Source organism: Delphinus delphis, chromosome 20 (genome assembly GCF_949987515.2).
Source record: "Delphinus delphis chromosome 20, mDelDel1.2, whole genome shotgun sequence".
Classification (NCBI taxonomy): Eukaryota; Metazoa; Chordata; class Mammalia; order Artiodactyla; family Delphinidae; genus Delphinus; species Delphinus delphis.
Genome location: NC_082702.1, coordinates 11181301 through 11202406, shown reverse-complemented (window position 1 = coordinate 11202406; position 21106 = coordinate 11181301). Strand labels below are relative to the sequence as shown.

Sequence of the window (21106 nt, the reverse complement as noted above, 5' to 3'; positions counted from 1 at the left end):
CAGGCTATTGGGTGGGGATGGGGTAGCTCACTGGCTACTGAAGAGACAAGACTTGGTGACTTTTGGCTGAAAGACTAACCAGGAAAAAAACAGGTTTCTTGAAAGGGTGGAGGTGCCCTTGGAGAAGTAAGGACCCTCTACTGGCCTACACTGTCCACCAGCAACCATCACCCTCCCTCCCTCCTCCCTCAGTTCAGCACCCCTCCCAACATGGTGCAGCTCTGGGCAGAGGGACAGACACACAGCCACCCCAAACACTTGTTCTCTCCTCAGTTTAATGGTGGTTAGTGGGATTGCCAAACCCCCTCCCCGTTCCCCTCCCTGCCCCGTACAAAATGTGTGTTTTTTTTTTTTTAAACAAGAAAAAGGGGGCAAAAGCCAGGAATGGGGGGAGGGGGGCGCAATCTGATATTTTCATACAGATTTTTGATTTTTTTTAATATATTATATATAAAACCATAGAGAGCAACGCACCCTCCCCCCAGACTCCTTTCTCCCTCCCCGGGGGGCCTGGAGGAGAGATGGGGAAGGCCCCCCAAGGAGTGGGTGGACAGAGAGACAAATATGGAAGGGACAGATGTGGGGGAAGGAGGTAGAGGGAAGGAGAGCCCAGGAGCCTGGGGAAGGGGAGATTGGAGAAAAGTTGGGGCTGTCTCCCTCATCGCCCCCATCAAAGTTATGACACAAAGACACAGAATCCCTGTTTCCACACCCTCCCCCCACCCTTACCCCCACCGTGCAAACATGGCTTTGCAAAGAGGTGCCCAGAGCTCTGTGGAACTCCTCCAATGGCTGGCATGGGGTCTGGGACCCCCAAAGATATCTCTGTTCCCCTTCCCTGCCCACCCCACCCTTCCCAGAATCTGACCCCTCCCCACAAGACCTGGTTCTGCAGCCTAGGGGCCTTGGCCTTCCCCCAGTTATCTTCCCCCAACCCAATCCCTACCGCCCTCCCTGGACTTGGGGGTCTGGACCTTTGGCCCTTGCCCCCCTGGGGGACCCAGACCTCTGGGCCCTTGCTTCTGGCCCTTGCAGAGACCCAGGCATCCGACACCCCCATCCCTGCCCAAGCGTCTGAGGTGTTAGTGGTGGGGGGAGAAGCCCACCATCCCAGACTCCGGTAAATGTCTTTGCAGCTGGCAGTGGGGTGGACCCCAGCCCAGGCCCATGCCTGGGGTGGAGGTGGGGTCAGATAAAGAATTCTTCTTTCCTCTTGTGTCCATCGCTGCCATTGAGAAAGGCTTCTCTTGCTTCTCCCTGCTCATCCAGGCCACTGGCCTCGTGGGTCAGATAGGAGCCTGAGGGGTGACAGACCCCGGGGCAGAGGCAACAGATATGTGTGGACCCAAGAGTCAGACAGGGAGGCCGACAAGACATACCAGACGAAGGAAGAGAGAGACGGAACATACAGGGAGAGGGAATCAAGTCCAGGGAAGAGCAAAACAGGGGCAGAGGAAGAGGTAAAAGCAGAATTAGGAAGACTCCAAAAGTTCACGGAACGATCAACCCTTATCCGTTCTCTTGATAGTATCCCCTTGCTCTGCTCCCAACGAACTCAGCAATTAGGAATTCAAACGCATGGTCTTAATTCAGCTTCAACCCTTCACCTCTTTTAGGGTCCTGGAGCAAAAGACCCGCCCCTTTTCGGGATCTGGGCCTCAGGTTTCAAATCCTGGATCTAGGTTCCTCCCCCTCCCGGCTCTACGCCCGCCCTCTTTCGAATCGGGTTTTAGGCCCCACCCCTTTCCGAACGCCACAACCAACCACACCCCTCGCTGAATTTGAGACCCCGCCCCCACTCACCCTTCTGCCGCACTGAGCACCAGACCATGCCCACCAGCACACAGATGATCAGAAACACCAGTAGCGCCAGGATGCCGCCCACAATGGCGTACGGCACCGACGTCTGAGCCTCTACCACCGCACCAGGGTCTGCCAAAAGGACAGGGGGGCAGGCCCAGGTCATCAGAGGACGGTCCCAGCCCGGGCCAATCGCTGCCAATCTCTTAAACCATTCTGCACGCCACGTCCAACCGCACCCCCTTATGTGCCACGCCCCTCAAATCACTGCCACCTGGTGGCCCCTTCCCCTGGTGCCATTCTTAATGCTCCGCTTCCTCAAGGAATGCGTGTAGGTTTGTACAATGCCCGACCCGGCCCCCGAGTCATTTCGCTAATATCTACCTGCCTCCTCCCCCCCGCCCCACCCCACCCCCCAGAGAACAGAAAGAACACATCCCTTTTCTTTTGCCTTCAGGTCCAAGTCCCTCCCCATCTTTTCTGAAACGCTCCAGGTATTTAAAATGCTGAGCTAGGGCCCAACCACTCCAAAATTCCTGACCCACCGTCATAGGAGCTGAACACATAACACTTACTTTGTGCTAGGGGCCTCCAACCGTTTTATATATTTAGCTCATATAGTCTTCACAACAACCCTATGAGGTAGGTGCTGTTGTTTATTTCCACTTTACCGATGAGGAAACTAAGGCACGAAGTTACCCGCAACAGGACGCTGCAGAACTGAATCTGAACCCAGACGATCAGTCTGGCCCCAGAACTATAAGAACTCTGTGGGCTTCTGACCCCCTGGAATCATTCTTTGCCCACACAGGACAGTGAGGAGACCCCGGGAGGCCCCGCCCCTACCCTGAGCCCTGCCCCCAGGCCTGCCGCCGCGCGTCCTCACCGTAGACCACGAGCACATAGAGCGCCCTCGCGTGGCCGTGCTTGTTCGACGCCTCGCAGGTGTAGGTGCCATTATCCGCGGATACCAGGCCGGGCAGCGTAAGCGTCTCCCCGACTGCCTCGGCCCGCTCTGGCAAAGACTCATTACCGCGGTTCCAGCGGATCTGGTTTGGCCTGGGCGGGGGTATATAATGAGAGTTAGGGACGCAGGTGTCAGCACCCGATTCTGACGTTTCAGGAATCTAGACATGCCGCATCTCCAAATAAGAGGGTCCTTATTAGCCCTTTCCTTCCTAGAAAACCAACAGTCCTGGACCCAGCTTCCACCCATCACCAGGGTCTCAGGAATCCCAGCCTTTCCCCTAGCCCCTTCCACCCTGAGAATCCAGGAGTCCGGGACCCCACGGCCTCCTTCCTCACGATCTAGCTCCAGACCCCTCCTTTCTCAGGACTCAGAAGTCTGGGCCGCAGCCCCCTCTGTTAGCCCAGTCCCCTCTTTCCTGAGACACAGGTGTCCAGGTTCCCAGCCCTATTCTCCTCAGGACCCTGAAGTCTCGGGCCCCAGAGCTCACCTGGGGTTCCCCGTCACAGCACATGTCAGCACCAGCGTGTCTCCCTCCCTCACCACAGCTTGGGAGGCATGGATCCGGGCCGTGGGGGAGTCTGTGGGCAGAAGTGAGATGAGACAGTGGTTGTCCGGGTCATCATGCAGACTAGGAACTCCCCCGGGGACAGGCGGTGGGGGGTGGGACACTCCCTCCCCCGGGTGCTGGCCCGCCAGGCACTTACACTGAACATCCAGCACGTACTGCGTCTGTTTGCTGTGTCCGGAGGGCAGCGCCTGGTTCTGCGCCTCGCAGATGACGATACCGCCGTCGTCCTTGCGGTCCACACGGAACCGCACTGTGCTCGCCACGCTCCAGACCTTGCCATTTTCCTGGCTGCTGCTCACTCCTGCCAAGACCCGCCCAGACACTGTCAGGTCGGGGTTACGGCTCCGCCCACCGAAGGAGCACCCCACCCCCAAGCCAGTCCCGAAGCAGGCTATTTGCCAAGCTCCGCCCCTTATCCACAGCCCTCGCCTCTACTTCTCCAAACCACGCCGTCCTTGAAAGAGGCCCACCACACCGCGTGGCTCTTCCCAAAGCTCACCCCTCTTTCACCCCACGCCCTTTCATCTATCAGTTCATTCAATAGCTATATATTGAGTGACTAGTGTCTGCCAAACCTGTGCACTCTTCTTCAGGCCCCGCCCACGTATAAACCAGCCCTTCCCAAGCCATGCCTCCTGGAACCCCGCCTCCTCTTAAGTCCCGCCCTTCGCTGGCACCTCCCCCGCCCACCCGCATCCCTGATCCCAGGTAGTACCTTTCAGCTCCTTTCGGTCCCGGTGCCAGCGCAGGACGGCGGCCGGGCGGGACCGTGGAACAAGGCAGCTGAGCTCCACCTCGCCGCCCTCCACCGCCTGTTCCCGGACCTCCACTACAGGATTCTCCGGGGCCACTGCCGCAGGGAGAAGGGGGCAAGGAGGAGATCAAGGGAGGCACCAAGGTGGGCTCAAAGTAACCAGGCTGCGGGATTCCAGGGACCAAAGGTAACAAGGGTCCCAGGTGGCAGGGGTCAAACACAGAGGCCAGAGGTCAGGAAGGCCGGCCTTATTTACTGGGACCAGATGTCCAGGAGGTTAAAAACAGCCAGGGTCAGGTCTCAGGATAAGGGATAAGCAGAGAAGAAAGGAGAAGGGATGGGTCTGAGGAGGGGGAGGCCGTTACCCAGTACAGTGAGCGTGGCAATCTGGTGGTGGGTATCCTCCGTGTAGAGCTGGCAGAAGTAGCCCCCCTCGTCCTCCAGGCGCGCATCTGAGAGCCGGATCCGTACCCGGCGTGGGGAGAACTCCTCAAGCTGGAAACGCTCATCCTTCAGGGCTAGAGAGTGAACGACAAGAGTGAACTTGGGGAATCCTGACCTCAGAAGTCCCAACCCTTTCTCCAGGAGCTTCGAGTTCAGCCCTCTGCCTCTTTTCTCCAACCATACGCCCACCTAGTTACTCCCTTGGGTACCCAGAACGTTTCATGCCCTCCCACCCACAGGACCAGGAGTCCAGGCCCCAGCCCCCTCCTCCCTCAGACCCTGGAGTCCAGAGTCTCAGCTCTGTCCTCTGTCAGGCCCCAGCCCTCTCCTCCTTCAAGACTCAGGATTCCAGACCCCAGCACTCACCACGGGTACCATTGAAGAAGAGGGTCTGCCGGGCGGGGTTCTGAATGACAACTATAGATCCATCATACTGGTGCAGACGGCAGGTTATCTCGGCCACCCCACCCTCAGCCACTGTCACATTCTCTGTCTGTACTTCCTGTCCTGCCCCTGGACCAGCAGACAGAGAGACAGGATAGGAGACTCATTGAGGGGTGCAATTCAGTCTTTGCTCTCTCCCTCTGTTCCCCGCCCATCCAAACCTCCAATCCCTCTCCTTTCCCTCTCATTCAGTTCCCTCCTTTCCCTCTCATTCCCTCCACCCAACACTTCCTGCAGGCTGGAGTCCGGGAGATGGAGAAAACCTGCCCCCTGCTCTAGAGGAGGTGCAGTCAAGATCCAGCGGAATATGCTCTAATCGGGGTAGCACAGGGCACGCTGGGAGCCCAGAGAAGGGGAGACTAAGACCACCCAGGGAGAGGGGTGATCAGGGAAGGCTCTACAAGAAAGCTCCATTGGATCCACATTTTAAAGAATGCACAGGAGTTCACCAGCTACGGGAAACTGCTATGTGCTCACCAAACCCTGTCTTTCACACCTGAGCACATGTGGTAACTCGTCTGTAGAGACGGCCACGATATTCTTCCCATCCCTGTATGTGCCCTTTGTGAGCTGACTTTGCTGCTCTTCCCATTAATGAAGCACTCTGACCCTGCGGATCTGGGGAGGCCTTGTGACTTGCTTTGAAGTGAATATCACTTTGCTAGAAGTGATATTGTATGAGTTCTGGAGCCTAGGTCTCAAGAGACCTTGCAGCTTCCGTGCATGCCCTCTTGCTGCCCTGACACTGTCAGGTGAACATGCCCGAACCAGCTTCCTTGAGGATGAGAGACCACATGGAGAGAGAAGCCCAGCGGGAAGCCAGCACCAACTGCCAGCCATGTGAGTGAGGCCATCCCAGACCACCCAGCCCCAGTGGCACCACCAGGCGACCGTAGCTACATGAGTGACTCCTGGTGAGACCAAGAGAAGAGATACCCGACTGATACAGTCCAAACTGCTGACCCCCAGAGTCATGAGCAAAAAATATAATTGCTGTTTAAAGACCTATGTTTTGGAGGGTCTCTGAACACTGCTCAAGTTAACTGGTACCACACTCTATTAGGCTACATTTCCTAGGATCCCTTGTGCTTAGGTGGGGCCATGTGACTGATTTCTGGCCGACGGGCTGTAGGCAGAAGAGAGAAACCCCTCTTCCAGCCTGGCTCATCTCACTTGCAATCCTTCATACTGGCTGAATGGAGAGGACTCCCAAAAACCCAGAGGAGGACAGGATCACAAGCTGGAAGGAGCCCAGGGCCCTGACTTCCTGCCCCCTGTGACCTGCCTGCACAGGACTGTAGCATGAGTGAGAAATACACTTTTTTGTTAAGCCATTGAGATTTCAGGGCTGTTGTTATAGCAGTTAACTGACCCTGATTAATCCAACAGAGGGACAAGGTAAGGGGTTAGTAAGGGGGTGTTCCCAGCCAAGGAAACAGCGTAAAGCTCAAAGCTGAGCTCAATCATCAACAGCATCATTGTCACCGTCATCTTCAAAACAACAATAACCAAATAGCTTCTGTTTATTAGGCACTTCCTGTTCCAGGCTTTGTGCTAGGGGCATTACCTATATAATTTCCATTTAATCATCACAATACCTGAACAAGGGAGGCATTATGATCAATCTCCAGTTGTTGTTTTTTTTCCCGGTTCCCATTTTATAGGTGAGAAGATTGGTCCAGAGAAAATGACTTGGCCAAGGTCACAGCCTGAGAGTGGCAGAGGCAGGGTCTGCCTCCAAATCTTTCTGATTCCGTAACCTGCATCCACATGCATTCCTGGTTCTCTGGGTGAAAAGTGTCCAGCATTGGTGAGGGGTTGTGGGATGTGCTTATGAAGGGCCTCAAATGCCAGGCTAGGAGATTAGCTTTTATCCTGAAGGCCAGTGGAGCAACTGAAGCAGGAAGGAGTCATGATCAGATCTGGTTATTTACCTTTAAATGCTGGACAACTATCGCTTCATGTCTCTTACATACTGTCTCATTCATTCATTTGAGCAGCGGGGAGGTTTTCAGGGGCTGGGTGCCCAGAGATGAGTCACATGAGGTCCCTGTCCTGGAAGGCCTTCAATATTTATGGGGAGGTAGACACAGATCACTGTAAAATCCCATCAGAAGTGTTATGGTCCCTGTAAGAGGGACAGGTAACCTGATTTTGGGGGCTGAGGGGCGGAAAAGATTAATTCTGGGGAGAGGAGGCAGAGACAGCAAGCTTCCTACCCAGCATCCATTCTTCTCTTTCTCTTTAGAAAAAGAACCCTGGTTGTATTTTACGGTTGCCCTATATCCAGCAGAAAGAGAAATTTCCCAGACTCCTTTGCAGCTAAGTGAGGCCATGTGACAAAATTTTGTCCGACTGGGTATCAGGAAAAGTGTCATGTGATAATTCTGAGGACTTTCTAAAGAAAGGGGCTAAGTCCTTTTTCCACCAGGTCACCTTTATGGAATTAGGATGCGATGGAATTCTGGAACCCAGAGCTGGAAGGTGCCTGGGTCTCTGGTGATGATGTGGAGCTGCCATAAAAGGCCTGGATGCCTACTTCTGGCTTCTTTTATCTTTGAATATAAGCTTTGTGAATTTAAGCCACTACTAGGGGTTTATCTAGTCCTTCCCAGAATATCAATTTTAACATGTCCAATCCTTGCCCCAAATATTTTCCTTCCCACGTTTTCTCAGTCTCGGTAAATGTCACAACCTGGTGGCTCAGACCAAAATACCTAGAAGTCATGCAAGTTTTCACCCTTTCCCTCACCTCTAACATCAGCAAGATCTATCCATTCTATTTCCAAAATATATCCCAAACCTGTTCACCTTTGGCTACCTCACCTACCATCACCTAGTCCAAGGACACCATCTGTTACCTGGTCCTTCAAGAGCTATTCATGAGTCTCCCTTCTTCCCCACCTGCCTCCCCTCAGGCAAGTCTCAACACAGCCAGAGTGTTTACAACACTCCGAAGGCTGTCCTTAGAATAAAATCTAGACCCCTTCCCTGGGTCTTCAAGGTGCTTGGTGGTAGCCCTTCTCTGACCACAGTTCTGACCACCTTCCTGCTACTCACTTCACTCTGGGCCCACTGGCCTTGATGTCCCTCAAACATGCTGAGCTTGTTCCCACCTCAGGGCCTTTGCACTGGCTCTTCCATCTGCCAGGAATGTTCTTCCCCCTTGATCATCCCAGGACTGCCTCCTGTTCTCATTCAGGCCTCTGTGCCTCAGATCAGAGACGCCTTTGCTCACTCCCTGGGCCTTCCCCTCCAGAACACTTCCTATTTCATCACCACTGTTTTATTTCCTCTATGGAAAGTTCACTGAACTTATTTTATTAATTTGCATACTTGTCTGTTGTCTGTTTGTCCCTCATCACTCGAACATACACCCCATGAAGGCAGGGATGTAATCCCCTTGGGTTTACTGCTGCACCCTGGCGCCTGGAAGTGTGCCTGGGGACGCACATGCATGGGGATGTCTCTGGGGAGACTGATGCATGAATCGCACGTGTCAGGCAGGATCTCATTTCATCCTCACAACAACTTTGTGACATCACATTATTCTCATCTTAAACACCTGGGTGGATCCCAGCTGGATCACTTGCCATCTGTGTGACCTGGGACAACTGGCTTAACCTTTCTGAGCCTCAGATGCCCTGTCTGTAAAGTGGGGATGATGCCAATGCCTGATTGACAAGGATTAGCCCAGGACCTGAGGCTCAGGGAGCCCTCTGTGCAAAGCTGCTGTTATCATAACCTCCGGAAACATGCCCATCCACCTGAGAACTGGCCTGCCTGCACATTCTGGTACTTTAAAAAAAACCATCTTGAAGCCTATCCATGGATCCTAGACCTCAGGACTAGCCCAATGCTAGCCCCCATTTTATAGATGTGGAAAACGAGGCTCAGGGGTCCCAGGCAAGTCAGTGGCAGAAACTCAACATCTCTTGGGAGCCCTCAGGACCTCTGGGTCTGCCCCCCTCAAATGTGTCCCCTGCTCTCTGCTTGAGGGTGCACATGGGGTGAGGGTGGGGGGCTTTTGTCTTATTCCCTCCCCCTCCTGAGGAGTCAGTAACCAACAGTGTCTGTGCCTGGAATATTAATGTCCTAGGAGCTTTTGTTTCGGGGTTGGGGGGTGGTGAGGCAGGACTTTCTGGTCAGAGAGGGGCTGAGCTTGGGGACTGGGGCACTGGCCCTTTAAACTGTGTTGACAGCCTGGAGTCGTCATGGGGATGGTGACTGGAAAAAGGGACTGGGGGGGGTTCGGGGAAGAGTGGCTGAACAGGTGACATGTAGAGACCCAGAATCCAGCACTCTTCCCCTTTAGACCTGGAAATCCGGCCCCCGCAGCTGCCTCCTCTCCCAGGATCCAGGAGCCCTGGTTTCTAGTGCCCTCCTCCATCAGGATCAGGAATCGGGGTCCTCGGCATCTTCTTCCCTCGAATCCTGAAGCCCCAAGCCCTCAGCCTTCTCCCTCCTCAAATCCAGGATTCTGGGCCTCCAACCCCCTCCTCCTTCAGGACCCAGGAGTCAGGGGTCCAGACTACACAGCTGGTGGATGTTTCCACGGAGACTAAGCCGAGTGGGGGGAGTACTTCCTGGGTCCTGAGTCAGCGAATACCCAAGGGAGTCTCAAGGTCACAGTTCCCGGAAGGTCACAGCCACCACCTCCATATCCTCTCCCCAGGGGGATCGTGGCATCATGCCTCCTTCCCCCACATCCTCCCCTAGGGAGGTGGTACATCCCTGCGTCCTGACCGAACCCCCCCTCAGCCCCCCATCAATGGCGGAGTCCGAACATCCTCGCACAAAGCATCAATTCTTCCCCAACTCAGCCTTGTGAAGGCGCCTGTATTCGAAGGACCTAGGCATCAGGGTCCCAGCCCCTCCTCCCTCAGAAACGTGGACTGGGACCCCCAGCCCCTTCCTCTCTCAGGACTCAGGAGTCTGTACCCACCCCACCCTCCATCAAGATCTAGGAGTCTGGGACCCCAGCCCCCTTCTCCCTCTGGACACGGGAGTTCAAGCTCCATTCCTCCCTCAGATCCAGGAGTCTAAGACCCCAGGCCCTCCTCCCTCAGACCCAGAGTCCAGACCCCCGGCCCCTCCCCCCTCAGAGTCCAGACCCCGGCCGCTCCCCCCTCAGACCCAGGATCCAGGCCCCCCGGCCCCTCCCCCCTCAGACCCAGGATCCAGGCCCCCGGCCCCTCCCCCCTCAGACCCAGGATCCAGGCCCCCGGCCCCTCCCCCCTCAGACCCAGAGTCCAGGCCCCCGGCCCCTCCCCCCTCAGACCCAGAGTCCAGACCCCCGGCCCCACCCCCCTCAGACTCCGGATCCAGGCCCCCCGCCCCTCCCCGCTCAGACCCAGAGTCCAGGCCCCCAGCTCCCTCCTGGGAACTTCTGACTCCAGCTCCACAGTCCTCAACCCCCAGAACACAGCCCGGCTCCGCAGCGCGCTTGTCCTCCTCCTGTCTGCGAAGCAAGCATCAGGTGGGGGCGTAGGGGTGAGTCAGCAGCTCACACACAAAGTTCCCCCTGTGGTCCTCACGTTCCTGGGATACTTAGAGCTCCCTGGATTCCGGGCCTCAAGCCCAGCCAGGGGGTAGGGGAGTCCTCCAGAGGTTCCCCCTGGGTGTGGGGTCAGGGGAAGAATTCCTGCTCCAGGAAGGGGGTGAGCCTGCACTGAGCTCCCACTGTCCTCTCCTCCACCCCCAGCGCCCTCTATTTGCCCCCTTCCAGAGGAGCCCGGGCTCTGCAGCTGCCCTCTTGCCCCACTGGGTGCCGGCTGAGGAGCCTTGGTGCCCGGTTCCCAGAGGACCTACGGGCCTGGGGTCTGCACAGGCAGGAACCAGTGGGTGTTGTGTCCTGGTGCCACAGGCCAATGGGTGCTGGCGAGTCCAACGGTCTCCCGGCACCCCCTGCCCCTCACCCCACCCAGAGAGAGAAAGCTGCCTTTGTGTTCCCCAAGACGGGGACAGGCCAGGCTCACACGACATTAACCCACCCCAGGCCCCAGCCCCGCTGCATCTAAGGTCTTGGAATCCATCGCGGAACCTGACCCCCACTCTGGGGACTCCGGCATTCGGCTCATGGGTGGGTAAGGATCAGTGACAGAAGCCTTTCAGAGTGGCTGGGCAGAGCTTTAGGAGGGAGGGAAGACTGAGTCACTTGGGAGGGAAACACGATTCGGGATCAACAAACTCTCCCTCCACAAAGCCCCCCAACTCTTCATAGCTTCTTTACCTTTTCTTTGGATCTGGAGATCTGTTTCCTCTGCTCCTTTCTATTCCATCCAGTTCCTGGCCTGTGGGTCTCTGTTTCTGCCCGTGGGCATCTTTGGGCAGGCAACCCATCTCTCTCTCACTTCCTCTCGCCCACCCACCCTGGACCCCTTCTTTCTCTTGGCATAAATCTCACCAGCCTCTGCTGGTATTCTTGGTAGATGAGGGAGCCAGGAAAAAGAGAATACAGTTTTGAAAGGGTGTAAATGAACCCCATCTTCCATCCCTACTCCTGCTGGCTGGGCAAGGTGAGAGGGGAAGGGGAGCGACTAAAAGGGAAACGTGGGGACCATGGACAACTCCTAAAATCTGGGGGCCAAAGCCATTCAGAGATAACCAGAGAAAAGGAAAGCATGAAGGGTCCTCTGAGATCAGGTACTCCAGCTGCCTACTCCATGCTTTACAGAAGGGGAAGTGAGGTTCAGAGCGGGAAAGGGCAGGGGCTGACCCAGAATTACATCAGGGAGGCCTGGTTCCAGAGTGCTTCCCATGACACCTAGCTCTCTCCCAACTTGTTAAGTCCTACACCATTTTATTTAGAGAAAGTTTATAGAAGGGATTAGTGTACCAGGAAGCAGTGACTTTAAAACCAAACAACGGAGAAGCCACAAGAAGTGCTGGAGAAAGGATTTTCGAACTGGGAAGGTGGTCATCTTAGGCTATACTCTGATTCTGAGAATCCAAATTCCTACGATTCTAAGCCGTCAAGATTCTAGATGTCAGAGGTGTCAAGATTCAGGATCTCCAAGAGGTCAAGGTTTCAGAATTGTGAAGATATCAGGAGGCTAGAATGCTAATGCCAGCAAAGATCTGGAACTTGAAAGGTGTCAAGATTCTAAAGACTTTGGGATTCTGGAAGCCTAAAGATGTCAACGGTTCTAAAATACCCTCAGGTTCTTTGTTTACTGGATTCGTTGGTTCTAGGAGTCTATGAACCTGGGTTTTAGTGCCTAACAAAGAAAGAAAGAAAGACAAAATTGGATGGAGATGTAGCTAAGGTACCAAAGTGCTCATCTGGGGAATTGTGGCATGTCCGCCACAAAGAAAGGAGGTAATGGTGAAAGTTTTGAAGCGATGGCAGAAGACTATAAAAGAAAGCAAGGTGGAGGGTGACAGGTCCATTCTGCCCCTCACCTTGCCCCGAGGAGAGGAGAGGGAGGCTTTGCCTCAGACTCGAGTGGGGAAGGTGTCACTGCACCCAGCTTGCCAGAAACCCCTTCAGGGGTCCAAGTTGCAGTTCCTTTCCTTTCAGGTCACCGAGTTCAACATCCCCACTTTACAGAAAGGGAAACTGAGGCCCCGAGAGAGGAGGGTGCTTGCCATTGGCTACCCTGGCAAATGGCAAGAGGCAGGATTTAAACCCAGGCAGGCCCCCAGCCCTGTGCCATCTGGTCACAGCTCCCAAATTTCTACAGGACATACGGCCCTCCCACTTCTGCTCAGCCACCTCCCAGTCATCCATTCCCCCCAGGAGTGGCTTCCCGCACCGGGGACGGGGTGACCTGTGGCAGGTACCAGGCACACACAGTGTGAGAGTGTGAGTGTGGGGCTGACATTTCCTGACCTTGTCCTGGATCTCAGGGTCACCCTATCTTGGAGGTCTCCAGCTTTTCACTGTGCGTGATAAGGGTATGTGGAGGGCTCCCTGGAGGTCCTGGAGGGGGCGTCTCTGTAGGTCGTGGCCTGGGTGTGTGAACGGGTGGGGAGGGGCAGCGTTTAGAAGGCATTTGCTGAATCCACGTGTGTGTCCACATGCCAAGGTTCCCCATACACATTTTCCCTCCAGGGCCCTTCAGGATGCCCTCCCTGACTCAATTCCTCTTCAGGGGCACAGAGGGATAGAGAGATGGAGAAACGAAAGATGGCAATGGGGGAGCCCAGGATGGAGGATGTAAGGGTAGAAAGGAGAGGCAAGGGTAGAAAGGAGAGGCGGAGAGACAGGGAACAGGGAGACAGTGGGACAGAGAGAGGGGAGAGAGTGGGGAATGAGGGAGATAGGTGATAGAGGGGGCTAGAGAAACAGAAATGACAGAAAGAGGACAGAGAGACAAGGGAATGGGACAGATGGGGGACAGAAAACCAGAGGTGACAGTAAGACAGGGACAGAGAAGGAGAATGGGGGCAGAGAGGGAGGGCAAAAATACAGGGGGACAGAGAAGGGAGTCGAGAGGGTGATGGGGGGCAGGCAGAGTGACCCAGTAAAAAGGGACAGAGACCAAGGGACAGATGTAGGGGACAAAGACAGGATAGAGAGCTGGGGGACAGGGAGGCAAGGAGAAAGGGGGACAGACAGAGAGGGACAGCCTTGGAGACTGAGGGACAGAGGACAAGGGTAGGGGGACAAGGAGAGAGACTGAGGGACTCAGAGATAGGCGGACAGAGGGACCCAGAGACCGGACAGAAGGACAGCGGGGCCGGCCCCGAGAAGGCTGGCTTGGGGCTGGACTGGGGGTCTCGGGCCCTTTGTCCCGCCGGGATCAGGGCCTGTGCGGGGTGGGGGGGTGCTGCGGTACGGCGGCCGGGGCCCGCGCCCCCTCCCCCGCTCGCGACTCCCGGCTCGCGGCTCCCGGCCCGCGCTGCGCTTTGTCCCGGGGAGGGGGCCCGGCCCGGCCCCGCGCGCATTGTTCCGCCTCTGCGGCCCCGCGGCCGCCGGGCTGTCACTGCGGCGCGCCCCCCGCCCCGGCCCCTGACCCTACCTGGCCCCGCCGCGGCCGCCCACAGCAGCAGCAGCGGCCACTGGAAGCGCCGGGCCCGGCCCATGGTGGTGCCGCCGCCGCCGCCGCCGCTCGCTCCCGGCCGGCACCTGCACCTCCCGCGCAGCCCGCCCCGCCCCGCCCCCGCGCCCCTCGCCCCGCCCCCTGCCCGCCCGGGGGGCGGGGCGCCGAGGCCGGGGCGGGGCCGGCGCAGGGAGGGGCAGGGAGACGCGGGGAGGCCCCAGACAATGGGGGGAGAGGGCGCCGCGAGAGGGTTGGGGGAGCCGGACTGAGGGGAGGCGCCGGAGAGCTGGGGGTCCGCAGGCGGAGGCGTGCAGGAGGCGTGTGCGAGCTCGACTCGCGGCCGGAAAGTGCGGGGGCTGGGTGACGGCAGAGGGGGTGGGTGATGGAGAAGAGGGGAGCGCGTGCAGGGGGTGTGTGAGGGGGAGTGTGTCACGTGAAAGGTGAGGGTGCTGTTGGAAGGGTGCGCCACGGTGCGGGTGTGTGTGGAGGGGAGAGTGTTGAGTGAGGATGTGTGTGAGGCTGAGTGTCCAGGGAGGGGGAGTTTGGTGGGAAAGGTGAGTGTGAGAGGTGTTCAGTGGGCAGGTGGAGGTGCTCCGTGGACAGGTGGGTGGAGGTGAAGGCGGGGGCGTGCACATATTCCAGAGGAGGAGTGTAGGTGAAGGTGTGAGCGTGGAGGGAACGGGAGTGGGCTATGGGAAAGGTGACTCTGAGAGGTATTCTGCGGACAGGTGAGTGTGAGGGTGAAACTGTCATGTGACAGGCTGTGAGCCGAGCCACTCTGAGAGGGAGGCAGCAGCTTGTTGTCTGGGCAGGTCCAGGATCTCCCAGGGCAGGGCTAGGCTGCCCTGGGGTCAGGTCTCACCCTCCCTCCTGTCCTCACCAGAAACTCCGTGTTTCTGCATCATTCCCCAGAGGGAGAGGCTCCGGTGGACCCCTCCCAGGCCCGAGCGTCTAACTTCCCCAACCTGCTTCTCTGCTCTTCCAGCCCCAGTCTCTCTTTGTGTCCCTGTCTCTCTATGTGCTCTCCCTGCTTCTCTTCCATTGTTGGTGCTGACTCACCTCTCCAGACTTGAGTCCCTTCTCCCTCCTGGGAGGTTAGTCTCCCTGAGCCCACTTCTGTGGGACCTTGTAGACCTGGTGCAGGATATCACCCTTAGGACCCAGGAAGAGCGAGAAACCATGGAAGGTAGGAGCCCTCAACCTCTCCCACCACCATTTGACAATCAGGGAAACTGGGATATGCCAACTATGAAAATCCTTGCTCTTTATCTCCATCACTACCAAAAACTCCTATATCCAGGTCCTCCAACAGACTTCAGCTCCCGGCACCTCTTCTGTCCTCAGTGCCGAGTTCTCAGGATCCAAGCTCCTGTCAACCTCTGTATCGCCAGGACCATGGCTCCCAGCATCCCTTCTGTCCTTGGGAGCCAAGCTCCCATCAACCTCTATGTCCCCAGGGCCACAGCTCCAAGTGATTCCTTTCCTTTTCAATTCTCAGTTTACCTTTCTGTAAACTGGGGAAAGAGGTGTCGTGCTGGATAATCTCTAATCTTCCCAGGGCTCATGTTCTCTGTGTTAAGATAAGTGGGAAAGAGGTGTCCAACCTGGATTTGGGATACTGGGTTAGGGGTTAGCTAAGGGTTATCTTTCCTCCCAAGAACCTATAGGTCCCCTGCTCATGGCTCTAACCAATGTCTCCTGCTGCAGCTGCAGGGCACCCTGTGGGATGTTGGTTTGGTTCTCATCTGTCTTTTTTTTTTTTTTTTTCTTTCTTTTTTTGCAGTACGCGGGCCTCTCGCTGCTGTGACCTCTCCCGCTGCGGAGCACAGGCTCCGGACGCGCAGGCTCAGCGGCCATGGCTCACGGGCCCAGCCGCCCCGCGGCATATGGGATCTTCCCGGATCGGGGCACGAACCCGTGTCCCCTGCATCTGCAGGCGGACTCTCAACCACTGCGCCACCAGGGAAGCCCTCATCTGTCTTTTTTGGTTCCACCTTTTCTTCCACCTGAGGTGGTCCTGTCCTTATCCTACTTCAGGGTACTTTATCCATTAGGGTTTTCATGCCAGTGACAGAAAATCCAACCCAACTGGGTTAAGAAAAAGAGGATTGTTTCACATATAAAAAAGTCTTGGGGGGCTTCCCTGGTGGCTCAGTGGTTGGGAATCCGCCTGCCAATGCAGGGGACACGGGTTCGAGCCCTGGTCCGGGAAGATCCCACATACCACGGAGCAACTAAGCCCGTGCACCATAACTACTGAGCCTGTGCTCTAGAGCCCATGAGCCATAACTACTGAGTCCACGTGCCACAACTACTGAAGCCCACACACCTAGAGCCCGTGCTCCGCAACAAGAGAAGCCACCACAATGAAAAGCCCGCGCACTGCAACGAAGACAACACAGCCAAAAAAATTAAATGAATAAAATAAAAATAATAAAATAAATAAATTTATTTAAAAAAAATTCTTGGGTATGACTGGCTTCAAAATGGTCTGTCCTAAGGGTAAATAGTCCCTTCGTGTTGCAGGATGGCTGGCAAATACCTCTGGGGCCACACTTTTCCCTCACATTTGGAGAGGGATAGAGAGAGAAAAAGACAGACTGAGAGAGTCAGACTGTGGGAGACTGAGCAGAGGAGAGACTTGAAGAAGCTCCCTCAGCAGAGTGAGGAAACATTTTTCCTTAGAAGCCCCCCAAAAACCTTCCATTGTGTCTCATTGGTCCAGATGATGCCACCTGCCTATCACTGAACCAATATCACTGGCCAGGGGATGAGATTAAGCTGGTTAAATTAGATATGAGCCACAGGCTCCCCGTACCATGAGGTCAGAGGTGAAATTAGATTTCTCAAGCAGAAATAGACATTGGGGAGACAACTGCTGTGCCTGCTCTTCTGGGGGGATGGGCTGCACACCGTGCGTTGACTATTCTTGAGTTTTTGAGGTCCAGGGATTTTGTTAGTTGTTTTCTCAGCATTATTCTGTGAGATAATAAAAATATATATTGGTCTCTGCCCCTGGTTCCTGGCACGGAGCTCCTGAAACCCTCGTAGTTACCTAAATGATAAGAACACCAGGAGAATCTTTTGTTCTAACATTTAGTCTTTGACCCCAGTTCCCCACACAAGGATCCTGAAATCCTTGTCATTTCTTGGGTGATAAGAGTGTCTCTTGTTCTAATAGGTGATATTAGGTGGGCTCCTGGATGAGGGCTGGTCACCGAAAAGACCGAGCTATGATTACAAGCATGGAATTTTCAGCCCTGATCCCCATTCTCTTGAAAATGGAGTTGATGATCCATGATGCCTACATGATAAAGCGTCCATAAAAATCCCAATAGTATGGGGTTCATGGAGCTTCTAGTTTGGTGAACACATGCAGGTGCTGGGAGAATGACATGACCAGAGAGGGCATGGAAGCTGTGCGCCCCCTGACACATACCTTGCCCTATTCATCTCTTCCGTCTGGATGTTCTTCTGTATCCTTTATTGTATCCTTTTATAATAAACTGGTAAAGGTAAGTAATTGTTTTCCTGAGTCCTGTGAGCCCCTCTAGCAGGTTAATCAAACCTGAAGAGGGGAGTCATGAGAACTTCTGATTTGTAGCCGATTGGTCAGGAGCACAATCTAGACTTTCAATTGTCATCTGAAGTGGGGACTGTGGGACTGAGCCCTTAATCTGTGGAATCTGACGCTATTTCCAGGTAGGTAGTGTCAGAATTGACCAGAAGGTGTCACAGAGAATTGCTTGGTGTGGGGGGAAGCCCACCCCCACATTTGGTGACCAGAAGTGTTGTGAGTGTGGTAGTAGTGTGAGAATAAAGGAGACACACAGGAGAAAGACACAGTAGGGAAGAACTGAGTTGTTCCCTATACAGGAGGAAGACTGGGTGGGTGTTTTTTCCTAATACACATTCCCTCCACCTTTGTCGCTTCCTAAAAGAATCCTGATTTTGTTCAGGCATCAACCTTTCTTTAATAGCCAGATGATGTGCAGGAAGCCCTAGGAGTAGGGTCTGAATATACTTCAGCAAATATTGTGGTTCCATGCCCCTTTCTGTGAATGCTATAGGCATGGGGGTATGAAACAAATCAGGTGAATAAAATGTGGGGAGAGCAAGTCAGCCTGGAAGTTTTGGGATAAGCTTTCTCTGCTTTAAAAAAGACACCCAAGGGCTTCCCTGGTGGCGCAGTGGTTGAGAGTCCGCCTGCCGATGCAGGGGACACGGGTTCGTGCCCCGGTCCGGGAGGATCCCACATGCCGCGGAGCGGTGGGGCCCGTGAGCCATGGTTGCTGAGCCTGTGCGTCCGGAGCCTGTGCTCCGCAACGGGAGAGGCCACAGCAGTGAGAGGCCCGCGTACTGCAAAAAAAAAAAAAAAAAAAAGACACCCAAGAAGAGATGGCCCTTTGTTATTGCTTCTGAATGTGGGTGTGATGTCTGGAACTGCAGTGGCCATCTTAAGGCCATGAGGTAGATAAGCTTGAATGGATCCTTCAGGACATAATGGAAACATTGAATAAGTCAACCCAAGAACTGCCCTAACTCCTGAGCTCTTGTTCTGTGAGATAATCAATTTCCTCTTTGTTTCAACCATTTTGAGTTGGGTGTCCTCTTAAATACAGCCCTGGCTACCATATTGCCTGCGATTCACATAGAATACATGGAGGCAGCCCTGCTTGCAGATTAAAACACTGTAAGTGGTAGTTTTCTTTTTCGATTGCTCCCCCATCCTTGTGATAGGATCTCTCTCACAGAGGTTGTTTTCTCAGCTCTGGCCAAGTGGGTTGTTTATCATGAGAATTGCCCGACCAGTGGATGCCTGTTTACAACCTGAACAACTGTATGTGGTGGCTTTGACGTAAACTTCCCTGGCCATAGCAGTGGAGGTCGTAGGCAGAGCCCTCACCCAAACTGGACCCCACCAGAGAAGAGTCTGTCCGTTAAAATTTTAGAACCAGACAAAAGTAGTTCTTGACATTTCAAGGGCATATTTGGCTACTATGCTTGAAGCAGAAGGTAGTCTGTGAAGAGACAAAAATAAAGTGAAAGCCCAGCCCATGAGGGAAACCACACACTCAGGGTAGGAGAGAGAGTGACACAGAGGGACAGAGAGATTTTGCAAAACAGAGACAACATTGATTTCACACAGCTTTTCAATTCTGTTTCTTGTCCCTGGTGCAGCCCAGAGACCTAGCTCTTGCTCGGATCTAAACTTCCAATAAAGCTGTCGTTTTTGCTTGAGTCAGCTTAAACAGATTTTATTTCTTGCAACAGAGATCCCTGAACAAAAACTTGGGAGCCATTTACTATGAGGTCCTGATCACAAGGTCTGGTGTAGAACATTCTGAGAAATTTATCTCTAGCCTCAATATCTGCACCATGGGACATGTATTTCCAACCTTTGATCCCCACAGTAGGGCATCATGGGAGATGCAATCTTAGACTCCAATCTCTGCCATAGGGTCTCCTGGGAAATGCAGCTGTAGCTTCAATTTCTGCTGTAAGGCATCACGGGAAATGTATTCCTTAGCCTCCAATCTCTGCCGTGGGGTATCATGATGGATGCAATCCTAGCCTCCACTTGTCACCCAGGGGAGCAATCCGAGGGTCCCTAACCCACACTTAAACTCTCTCTATAAAACATGTACACCTATCTTACACAAGGAGGTAAGGAAGCCACCCCCCACCCCTCCCATTTCTAATAAAAACCTCACTCTGGGCAAACTTGCAAAAAACCTGACTGTATCTGTATTTTCTAGCTGTGTTTACAAGACAGGAACAAGAGAGTGTTAACCATAAGACATTGGTATAAGCTGACTGAACTTCAAAACTGGGATAAAGGTTGCTCTACAGCTCATTACCATCTCATTGTAACAATAAGATCTCTGCCCACTGGGCCATATTGGTTCAACCCAATTCCCACCCAGACACTCGAGGGCCGAACAAGGGCAGAAAAAGGCATGAACTGCATTCTGGGAAATCACCACCCATTTCCATGAATCAGGATGACAAAAGACCTCCACCCCCAATAACCTTTTTCACCTTTTTCTATAAAAAGCTTGTCCCCGGTTGTAATCAGAGCTTCCCTTCTCCATTCTTGGGCCATTGAATAAAAACCTGTCTTGCTCGCGCCAAACTCAATTTCGTTATTGGCAGAACCTGAGCGGGAAAGAACTTCCTGAAGGACGGGGTTGAGGTCGGGTGGGAGGCGGGGCTTTGGTTCCGTTAGGGCCCCACGATGGGGGGGCCTCCCATCTAATTCAGTAACACAATTTCTGCTGTAGGGCATCACGGGAAAGGTGAAACTAGCCTCAATTTTAATTATGAAGCATCTTAGAAAATGTCATCTTAGCCTCATCTCTGCCTTAGGGCATCATGGGAGATATAGCCCTAGCCCAGGTTTTGTCGTAAGGTACCACAGAAGATGTAGTCTTTCCTTCCTTCCCTCCCTCCTTTCTTCATCACCTGCCATGTCCTGGGCGCTAATCTAGGTACTGAGAATACAGTAGAGAGCAAATAGAAGGGCTTGCCTTTTAGGGAGATTCTAGTGGGGAGAGTGAGCAAAAAAACAGACAAACAAGTGACTGTTTCAGCCAACCATTGCAGCATAACAGAATACTCCAAAACTCAGCTATGTAAAACCACAACCTCTTTATTTTATGTTTCTGTGGGTTGGGAATTTGAGCAAAAGGCATAGTGAGATCAGTGCGTATCTGCTCCACAGTGGACCGGGGCCAAAGTGGGCTGGCTTGAACAGCTGGAGATGGATGGGCTGATTCATATCTGAAACCTTGGTGCTGACTGTTGGCTGGTGGTGTGGGTTGAATTGTGTCCCCCCAGAATATGCTGAAATCCTAACCCCCAGGTTCCATGAATGTGACCTTATAAGGAAGTAGGGTCTTTGTAGATGTGATAAGTTAAGATGAGGTCAAACTGCGTTAGGGTGGGCCCCTAAATCCAATGACTGGTATCCTTATAAGGACAGAGAGATCTGGAATCACACAGCCCTATTCACAGGAAAGAAGTTCACGTGACAACAGAGGCAAGGACTGGAGTGATGCAGCCACAAGCCAAGGACTGCCGAGCATTGTCGGCAACCCTCAGAAGCTAGGAAGAGGTCCGGAAGGATTTTTCCCCAG

At 54.1% G+C, this 21106-nt stretch overlaps 1 protein-coding gene across 1 annotated transcript; it reads right to left on the bottom strand.

The window, feature by feature from the left end:
• Positions 1–266: 266 nt before the first annotated feature.
• Positions 267–14073, bottom strand: CADM4 (cell adhesion molecule 4). The gene is made up of 9 exons (XM_060000956.1): positions 13947–14073; positions 4903–5049; positions 4458–4610; positions 4054–4188; positions 3475–3639; positions 3258–3348; positions 2687–2859; positions 1804–1932; positions 267–1298 (listed from the first exon to the last, which is right to left on the bottom strand). Exons 1-9 carry the CDS (start codon positions 14008–14010, stop codon positions 1189–1191), a joined length of 1167 nt encoding a protein of 388 aa, XP_059856939.1. The 5' UTR covers positions 14011–14073; the 3' UTR covers positions 267–1188.
• Between the last annotated feature and the right edge of the window lie 7033 nt (positions 14074–21106).

Excerpts from the sequence above, each read along its gene's own strand:
- CADM4 (XM_060000956.1), bottom strand. The coding sequence starts at position 14,010 with ATGGGCCGGGCCCGGCGCTTCCAGTGGCCGCTGCTGCTGCTGTGGGCG. Across the intron at positions 3,640-4,053 it reads GGACCGAAAGGAGCTGAAAG|GAGTGAGCAGCAGCCAGGAA; the intron begins GTACTACCTGGG and ends GGGTCTTGGCAG. Across the intron at positions 1,933-2,686 it reads CTATGTGCTCGTGGTCTACG|ACCCTGGTGCGGTGGTAGAG; the intron begins GTGAGGACGCGC and ends TCCTTTTGGCAG.